Below are 9553 nucleotides of genomic sequence, written 5' to 3' on the forward strand. Positions count from 1 at the left end.
CCTCCTCCTCCCTCAAACCCAGAACGAGTCAGCCGAGCGACGCGGCCGGTTCGGCCTGTCAGCCCGAGGGGAGGCGCCCCATCACCCCCAGGGCGGGGAGGGCGGAGAGTGAAGGGCCGCCGCTGAACCCCGGGAGCGCAGCGCAGAGCAGCGGCCCAGGCGGCTCCAGCGCCCCCAGGGCAGCCCCCTCAGACCCGCCGCTCGGCCGCCCAAAGGGGGCCCCGTCTGCAGGACCTGCCGCCCCCTGGAGAGCCGCTGCGGGGAGCGGGGCGCGCGGGGCTCCCAGGATCCCGCCAGCTTGAGCGGCCGAGGAGGACGGGACGGGCCGCCCGAGGGACCCGCTGCCGGCTCAGGCTTGGGAGACGCGGCTGGGGGCTCCCGGGGTGCCCAAGGCCGAGCCGGCGGTCCGTCCCTTCCAGGGCAGAGGCTGCCTCGCCCCACCTGCCCCCGGCGTCGCAGACCGTGCAAGGAAGGCAAGGGCGGCGGCGCGCATCTGCAGCAGGAGCCCCGCGGGTGTCCGTGGGCCGAGGAGAGAGGAAGGGCAGCCTCGGGGTCGACAAGCCGAGCGCCGGCCCCGCCCCAGCCGACCTCCGGGGTGTGTGAGGAAGGGAGCCTGCAGAGCGCCGCCCTCCCAGCCGCCTCCACGGGCCGGAGGTTCCGGGGCCTTTGCCACCAACGGCAGCGGGTCTCCCCCTGGCCGGGGTCTGCAGCTCCTCCCCGCCGGGGCTTCCTTGGGACCTCGAGGGCGGCCGCCGGGCACCGCGACCCTCTCCCGGGCTTCCCAGCCCCGCGCGCCGCCCAACCGAGGGCCTTTCCTCCCGCAGCTGCCTCGGTCCCCGGGGTGGGACCCGCGCCGGCCAGGCAGGGACCTCCGGCCCTTCCTCCCCCCCGCGCCAGGCTCCGTAGAGGCCCGAGCCGGCTCTCCCCTGATGAGCCCCTCCCGCCCCCGAGACTCCGCTTGCCGGGGACCCGTCGAGGTGGACGGCGGCCTCGCGGCCCCCGAAGTCCGCTCTCGGGCGGGGCTGCTTCTGGGCCGCCAAGGTGGGTGACGCTGGGCAGGAGGCTGCCCGGGGATCCCCCTCCCCCGCCCCAACACAGCCTCGGTCGAGGCAAGGAGGGCGGGAAGCGCCTCCTCCCCGCCCAGGCGCCGAGAATAGCCGCGATACGGGAGGTTCCTGCGCCCCCGGCCCCCCCCCCCTGCATTCCAGGGAAAGGCTCGGGGAAGCCCGGCTCTGCGGAGGGATCCCGCCCGCCCGCCGCGTGACTCCCCAACCCCACGGCTCTTGCAGAGGGAGATGCCCCGTTGCCATGACGACAGGGCTGGCCTGGACCACTCCGCCTTCCTTGGGGGAGGTGGGGGTAGAGCAAAGCTGCCAATCACCATCGCAGATACACCCACACAATCCCAACAGCGCAGAGGAGGGGCTCCTCCCAGCAGCCACGGCTGGGGGGTGTTGGGAAGGCTGAGGTCCTGGGGGGTGCAGAGTCCCCAACCCCTCCACCCCACCCAGTAGTTTCACATCTGCAGAAGAGCCACAAGGGGGGATGCCCCCAGGGAAGGACGAACCATCCAGGAGCTGCGGGGGGGCATTAAGAACTTCACCCCCAGAAAGGCCCTCCTCCGTGCCAACTCCAGCAGCTGCTGCCCTTGACCCCTTCTGCATTGAAGGCCGCTTTGCCCTCTGTTAGGTATAACATTGATACCCTCCCCCTTCTAGCACTGCAGGGGGTTGTTTGGGGGTGTTGCTGGAGTGGGGTCAGGCCTGGGGGCAGGGGGGCTATGCTGCCTGCCTTTCAAGCCGTCCGATGAGCCCCGTGAGACCGGCTGGGCCAGTCCTGCCCCGCTGGGCGAGAGAGCAGTGAAGGAAGGGCAGCGGTGGGCACAATTCTCTTTATTTCCTGGTGGGGTTGAGGTATCTGTCCGTGGTTTAAAAGTCCAGAACTTTCCCTGAACACGTGGGAAGGGGGGGCAGAGTGGGAGGGGCCAGCTGGCACGGCCCCTCCCCCTCCCTGCAGGAGGCCCAAGCGGAGGAGGAGGAGGAGGAGGAGGAGGAGGAGGAGGAGAACGGCTCTCTTGGCCCTGCCAAGGCCCCCGTGGGGAGAGGAGGGGAGGGTGGGTGGGGGGCACACGTGGGCAGGGCCTGTTCTGATGGTGGGACAGCAAAGGCTGCCACAGGGTTTTGTGGTTGGGGGGGCTGCCTGGCATGGAGTGAGGCGGCTGCTCCTCCCAGCCCCGCCTGGCACAGGGTTCAAGTCAGGCAAATGGCACTCGGTGGTCAAGAGGGCAGAGGCCCAGTGACCTCTGTTGGGGGGGGGGGGCCAGGAGCAGCCAGAGGTGGGAGGAGGGCTGGAGTGCAAAGCCCAATCGGAGGAGGAATAGGGGGCCCCGGGGAGTCCCCAGACAGAACCGGAGCCACGGGGGTCTTGGGGGCAGCGAAGGAGCAGCTGCATGGACCCTGGGCTGGGGGAGGCAAGAGGGGCCCAGGCCAGAATCCTGACCCCATTTGCAGGAGGGGGGCATGCCTGCACCTCCAATGGGGGGCTGGAGGCTGCTGGAGCACCCAAGGGGCCTCCCGAGTTGGGGGTCTTCGGGAGGAGAGAAGGGGAGGGGAGCTGCGCTGGGCTAGATATCTGGACGGGGGTGTATGCGGAGGGGAAGCAGAGCTGCCCCCCACTTCAGGGGTGGGGGCGGTTCATGAGACTCCAGCCCAGGAAGGCAGCCAGGAAGTGGGGGGCCTCCGGTCTCTCGGGGGCCCCCAGAGCAAGTGGGGGCAGAGCGGAGGGGAAAGCGGGGGGAGGGCAGGAGGGGGAGCCGCCCCCCACCCGCCCCCTCATTTCTGGCTGTTGTAGGTCGTGTGCCGCTGGTTCAGGGGGTTCTCGGGGGACTTCATCCACTCCTTCTTCAGCAGCTGCTTCAGCTGGGAGAGGCGCATATTGGGGTTCTCCTGCTTCAGGCGGGGCAGGCTCCCCTCTTCGAAGGCCGAGAAGGCCGCTTTCATCCGGCGCTCCGGGTGCCGGTCGGGGTCCTCGGCCACGCTGTAGGGGGCAGCCAGGGTTAACTGGGGGTGGCCCCTCCCCTGCCCCCCAGGGCTCCTCCGGCAGAGGAACCCCAAGGGCCCCCTTCTTTGGGCTGCGGAGGGTCCCCCAGGTTCTCTCTCCCCCCCAGGAGCAGCGCTGACCCCCAACTTGGGCTCTTTGGAAAGGAGGGAGGGGCTGCTCCTTCTCCTGGGGTGAGAACGCCTCCCCCAGCCCCCGGGAGCCTGCCCAGCCCCACCTGAGCACCGCGATGGCCTCCTCGATGGTGCGGGCCTCCACGGACCCCTCCTCCAGCACCCGCCGGTTCAGGTTCTCCTCCAAGGGCACCTCCAGGTGGCTCTTCGGCTTCTCTGCGGGGGGAGGGGGGGAGGAAGGGCAGGTGGGACCGGAGGGACCGGCTCAGGAGACCCTCCCCGGGCCCCAAGAGGGAGCGCGCCTCTGGGCGGGGCTGGGGACCGACCTCCCGCTGCCCCCTCCCATCTCCTGAGACCTCCCAGCCCCGCTAGGCTCCGGCCGTCCCGGGAAGGCGCTTGGGGATCCCGGGGGTGCTCACCGCTGCCGGCAGCGTCCGGTCCCTCCTTCATCTCCTTCCGGAGAGCCTCGTCGATCTGGGCCCGGGTGACCTTGGGGCGGGGGCCTTGGGCGCCCTGCCCTTCAGCTTGGCATCCTCCTCCTCCAGCAGCCGCTGCAGCTCCTTCTTCCGCTCCAGCTGCTCCAGGCGGCGCTTCTCCCGCTCCTCCTGGGGGCAAGAGATGGGGGGAGCCCGCGTGAGGACCCGCCCCCAAAGGGGACGGCTGGCGTCCAAGGCGGCTGGAGCAGATGCGCCATGAGGGGCCCCTTGGGGGAGGAGGCCGGGGTCCCCACTCCAAGAGCCCTGGAGGGGAGGGGCAGAAGCCCCCAAGACAGGCCTGGCGGGCGCCCCCTGCCTCCCCCAGGCCTCGCTCTTGGCTGCAAGGGCCCCGCCTGCCTCTCTGGCCCCGCAGAGGCTGGGCGAGATCTGGTCCCAGCAGACCCTCCACCTCCCTCCCTCTCTCCTCCGGCTTCCCTGGGTGCCCTCCCCCCCTCCGTCCTTGCCTGGGGCCCCGAGGCTCCCGAGACCCCTGGGCAGTTCCCGGATGTCCTCCTGCGCCTGAAGGCCAAAGGGGGGCTTTTTCTCCTCAGGGCCCCGGATCAGGAGCGGCCCCCACGGAGGAAGCGTCCGCCTGGGGCTCCCCAGGAGGCCTTGAAAGCCCTGCGGCTGGATTTGTCCTTCTGGCTGGAGGGGCTCAAGGGTCCAGCACAGACTCCCACACACCCCGGTCGCAAACCTCCTTTAACCCCATTTCTTTCCCAGCTCTCCCACAGACATGGTTCTGGGTTCGAGTTTCCCTTTCCAAGGGTGCCTGGACAAGGCTGGCAGTGGGGGGGGGGAAGGAGAGGAGAGGGGACGGTGTCCAGGGGTCCAGTGGGGGGGGGCAGCGCCATACTGTGAACTGGGCAGAGTCTCTCCTCCCCCCTGCGGGCATCCAAGTTCTTCCACCTGCCCAAGCGCCAGTGTGGTCAGCTGGCCAGGGCCGCCTCCCTGCCCCCTGGGCCTGTTGGCACGGATGCCAGCCTAACCTGGCCCACCACCGTGAGGCGCCAGGCTGCGGTTCTTACTTTGTTTTTGTTTTTTATTAAATTCCTATGGCTGCTTATCTCACCCAGGGGGACTCAGGACAGCCTGCAATAACCCCAACAATGAACACCTATTACACAATTAAAACGTAGCATAAAAATAACAGATGAAAAAACCCTGAGAACAAGACTGTGTGTGTGTGTCTGTGTGTGTGTGTGTGAGAGAGAGAGAGTTTGGTTAGTGGTTAAGGCACCAGGCTGGAAAGCAGGAGGCGATGAGTTCCAGTCCCGCCTTAGGCAGGAAAGGCAGCTCAGCCCAGCCCACCTCACAGGGCTGTTGTGGTGGGGAAACAGGAGGGAGGAGGGCTGCTGAACGCGTCCACCGCCTGGAGTTATTTCTCAGGCGAAGGAAGGCGGGATACAAACCCAGGGGATAAAGCCCGAATGTCGGGGCAGGCAGGGCTTCCTCTCCAGGCCGGGTGGGAAAGACCTTCCCGGGGGGGTGGGGGGGCGTGGGACCCTCCGTCCTCGGGGTCAGGGCTGCCCCTGGGGGGCTTCTGGAAGAGGCAACTGGAGTCTCTTTGTTTTGCCCTGAAGACATTTCGCTTCTCCCGCTCTGAAGGAAGAAGCTTCCGTCAGAACTGGAGAAGCTCCTTGGATGAGAAGCGAAAGGCCTTCGGGGGGAACCCAGTGGCCATTGGGGGCACGTCTCGAGGGCCTCCCCAAGGCCGCAAAAGTTCGGGGCCAACCTCACCTGGAAGGGAGGGGGGGTGGGCACAAGCTTTGCACTGGGGCTCCGTGGGGTGGGGCTGCATTGGGAAAAGGGCCCAGGGTGGGGCCCAGGGAGGGCTGGCAGAGCCCCCCGCTGCCTCCTCTTTTTTGGCCCCTGCCAAGCAGTCCAGACTGAACTGCCTGAGGGCCAGGCCGGCCCCTCTGGAGCCCTGGATCACTTCCACATTCCAGAGCCAGCCGGGTTCAACCCAGACACGCTCCGAGGATTGTACAGCACGAAACCCCAGCGCTCTCCTCCGCCCAGCCCCCACACGGGAAAGGGCCAGGTGGGCTGCCTTGGGTCCGTCTTTGGCCGCCAGACATCCACGGAGCCCCCTTGCCTTCCCTCCGGCCGGCCTACCTTCCTCTGCTCCTTGCGCAGGACGTGCTTGTCCTCCTCCTTCCACAAGGCATCCTCCAGCTCCTTCTGCCGCTTGGCATCAGCCGCCGCCTTGGCCTCGGCCTTCCTCGCCCGGGCAGCGGCCGACTTGGTGTTCTCCCCTTGGAACTTCTTGGGCATCCCGCAGGGTGCTCGCGCCTGTGGCCCCGGGCAGAAACAGCCGTCGCTCAGAGGGCTGGCTGCGTCGGAGCTGCCACCCTTTGCCCCCACCCACCCTTTGCTAGGTGCCAGTCTGCCGTTCGCTGGGGGGCAAGGAAGGAGGACCGAGACGAGGGCAATCCTGACCTACAGTCCAGAGGCATCCTAAGGCCAGAGTCCTGGGGGGGGCATGCAACCCCTACCCATCCGAATCCAAGCCCTGCGGGAGAGGGGCCAAAATCTCTTCCCTGAATGTGGCTGGACCACAGGGAGATAAGGGGGGGAGGTGGGGGGGACCAGGGAAGGGGAGTTAACTAGGGGGTTTCCCTCCTTCTGGCTTCGCTCACTGGAACCGCTTGGCTTCTTTATGTCTTGGAAAGAAAGAAGTAGCGATTTCGGTGCATTTTAACTTAAATTATGTGGCGTAAATATATATAAAAACATAAGCAATACTGCTGGCCCCTGACTTACGACTACAATTAGGAACAGAATTTCTGTTGCTAAGTGAGTCACACCCAATTGTACAAGCTTTTTTTTTTTTTTTTGCTACAGTTTAATAGATTAACAGAGGTGGAAGGGACCTTGGAGGTCATCTAGTCCAACGTCGTCCCCCTCGCCCAAGCAGGAGACCCTACACCATTTCTGACCAATGGCGGTCCAATCTCCCCTTGACAGCCTCCAGGGATGAAGCCCCCACAACTTCTGTTGCGTCGGTTGATTGTCCTGTTAGAAAAATCCCTCCTCATTTCCAGGTTGAATCTCTCATCCTTGTTCAGTTTCCATCCCTTATTCCTTGTCTGGCCTTCAAGGGTGCCTTGGGGACTAGCTTGGCCCCCTCCCCCCTCCTCTCCGGGGCAGCCCCTCCCTCAAATACGGTCTCCCCGGGTCCTTCTCTTCCGGAGACCAGCCAGGCCCAGTTCCTGCAGCCGTTCTTTGTTATGTTTCAGGTGCCTTTTCAAGGGGCAACTGGACTTCCTCCGTTTCTCCTTGAAGATATTCCGCTTCTCATCCAAGAAGCTTCTTCAGCTCTGGCTGAATGGTGGAGGATGGGAGGACTCGTACTCCTGGCTGTCCTCTGGTTGCCAGCACTGTCTCCGAGAGTCCCCGAGGCCACTTGGGGGTTTTACCTGGGCCCTCAGGGTCACCTGAATCAGGGTGCAAATAGGCGTGGGACCTTCTTCCCATCTCCCACCATCCAGTCAGAACCAAAGATGGGAAGAGAAATGTCTTCAAGGAAGTCCAGCTGCCTCCTGAAAAAAGCCCCCCATGGACAGCCCCGGCCTGGAGGGCGGAGAGTCAGTCAGCTGGATGCCCTTTGGGACGACCAGGGTCGCTAAGCGAGTCCTCCCCCCCCACTGACTTTGCCAGAAGCCAGCTGGGAAGGATGCAGGGAGGAGCCCAGAACTGCCACAAAGTACCCCCGCTGATGGTCAAGTGCCTGAGTTTTTATCCTGTGGTCGTGAGGATGCCGCCATGGTCGCAAGTGTGGGAAGCGGTCCTAAGTCCCTTCTTTCCGTCTCTTTGTAACTGAATGTATTGCTGTAATTCTATGGGCAAAAGAGAGGCCGCCTCTATCACAGGGCCGGCCCATGGCGCCTAGGCTGGCGAAGACAGAGGGGGCCAAAAAGCACATCGAAGGGGAAAGTGTTTCCCCTTTTGCACCTGAGCATGTAAGAAGGGGCAGGAAAGGGGGAAGGAGAAAGGGGGAAGAAAAGGAGGGAAGAGGGGAAGAGAGCAAGGAAGGAAAAATAAGGAAAGAGGGGAAGGAAGAGGCAGAGAATGAAGGCGGAGTGGGGGGGAGTCCTGCCTTAGCACTTGCCCACCCCAGGGGCCTCCAAAGGAATGACGCCCTCCTGGCCACACACACACACCCCCCCCCAGATCAAACACAATCCTGGTGCGGCTCCTGTGGCCTTTCCCCCAGACGTGGGCCTGGAAATGCCTGGAGGAAAAGCTCCGAGGAGGCAGGAGAGGCAGGAGAGCTGCGCTCAGGGCCCTCCAGGGGAACAGAAGTCGTAGCTGCTTACGCCTCCCTCAATCCCACGGAAGCCTCTCCTACCGGCGGACCTGGACGTAACAGCCATTCGCTTAGAGGCCATTCAAAGTTACAACGCACACGGGGGAATGGGCCGGACTTATGACCGTTGCTCACACTGACGGCCGTTGCAGTGATCAAAATTCAGATGCTGGGCAAATGGCTCATACTTACGACGGTTGCTGTGTGCTGGGGGGGGTCACATGATCAGCTTCTGAGACCTTCTGACAACAAAGTCCATGGGGTGAGCCAGATTCACTTAACGACCGTGTGACTCACTTAACTGCAGGATTCAGTTAACGACAGCAACGAAGGTCGTAAAACACAGCTTAAAAATTCAATTTAACTAAGGTCTCCCTTAGCAGGGGATTGTGGGGCTCCATCGTGGTCGTAAGTCAAGGACTACCTGGGCAGGCACAGACTACCTGCCAGAGGGGGCCAGTGTTTCCCCAGAGAGGTGGGGGGCAAGAAGAGGCCGGGTGTGGGGGGTGCAAAACTGTCTTTCCCGTAGGATGCAGGAGTGACTTGTGGGTCACCGCCAACCCTACTTAATCGCCCCCCCACACACACAAAATCATTCTCCTCACAGGTGGGGAAAACGCCCCAAAGTCAACCAAGTGGGAATGGCCTGTTCTGAGTTCGAAACACACCCACCCCAACCCTTCTAAAGCGACTCTTGGCTTCAGGCCCCAAATAGGGGTTCGAAATGGTTTATTTCCGGCTCATCCGAATCTATTTTAATCCGGCTTTAAGCCTTTCTCCGCCCCTGCGGCTTTAAGAGCCGTGGACTACAACTCCCAGCTAAGTTTATCTGGCTGGGGCATCCTGGGAGTTGTAGTCCACGGCTCCTAAAGCCGCAGGGGCGGAGAAAGAGGGACCCGGGTGTCTTTGGGGGGTCTCCCAGCCGCCCCCCGAGGCCTTCACGGCCCTCCAAGCGCCCCCCGAGGCCTCGAGACCCCACCCGGGCTACGTATCGGGGCTCCCCGGGGAGGAAAGAGGGTCGGCGGGGCCCGCAGAAGCCCCTCCGGCCGCGCCCAGTCCCTCGTTACCGGGCCCCGCTTCACCGGCGGAGAGGAGGCCGGGCGGGCCGACGAGACAGGCCGCGCCTTCCCTCCTTTTGGCCGGGGACAGGCTCGACCCGCCAGAACCCCTACCTGCCGCCGCCGCCGCCGCCGCCGGGGGAGTCGCAGCCTTTGGACGTCACGGCGCTCACCGCCCTTCAGGGCGGAAACGGCGGTCGACCCTTCCGCCCCTCCACCATGTTTGATGAGGGCAACTCCCATCTGACTTCAGGCCCACGTTCCCCTCTTTCCCGTCTGTCTCGCACTTTCCCGATGGGAGGGCGAAACAAAACTGCCGCGACCCCCAGCCTGGGCAGGCTTTTTCAGCGTTGCTCCCCTGTAAAGATGGATCGGGAGTGAGAGGAACAAAAGGGCTGCCCATAGCCAAGATGGCCGCCGGTGCGGTCCTCCGCTGGATTTCGGTGCGCTTACGCATCTCTTGCTGCGAAGTCCTGTCCGTATTCATGGGCGAACCCAAGTAGATGACGTATGGCCTTGCCACCTGGTGGCCAATCC

At 64.3% G+C, this 9553-nt stretch overlaps 1 protein-coding gene across 1 annotated transcript; it reads right to left on the reverse strand.

Moving 5' to 3' along the window:
* Positions 1-1877: 1877 nt before the first annotated feature.
* Positions 1878-9237, reverse strand: CCDC124 (coiled-coil domain containing 124). The gene is given in 6 exon segments (XM_026691825.2): positions 1878-3036; positions 3275-3386; positions 3590-3664; positions 3667-3775; positions 5765-5941; positions 9131-9237. Coding segments are annotated over 5 exon segments (660 nt in total). The 5' UTR covers positions 5924-5941; positions 9131-9237; the 3' UTR covers positions 1878-2831.
* Between the last annotated feature and the right edge of the window lie 316 nt (positions 9238-9553).

Source organism: Notechis scutatus, chromosome 1 (genome assembly GCF_049901735.1).
Source record: "Notechis scutatus isolate UNSWTSFEM ecotype Mainland chromosome 1, rNotScu1.2, whole genome shotgun sequence".
Lineage (NCBI taxonomy): Eukaryota > Metazoa > Chordata > Lepidosauria > Squamata > Elapidae > Notechis > Notechis scutatus.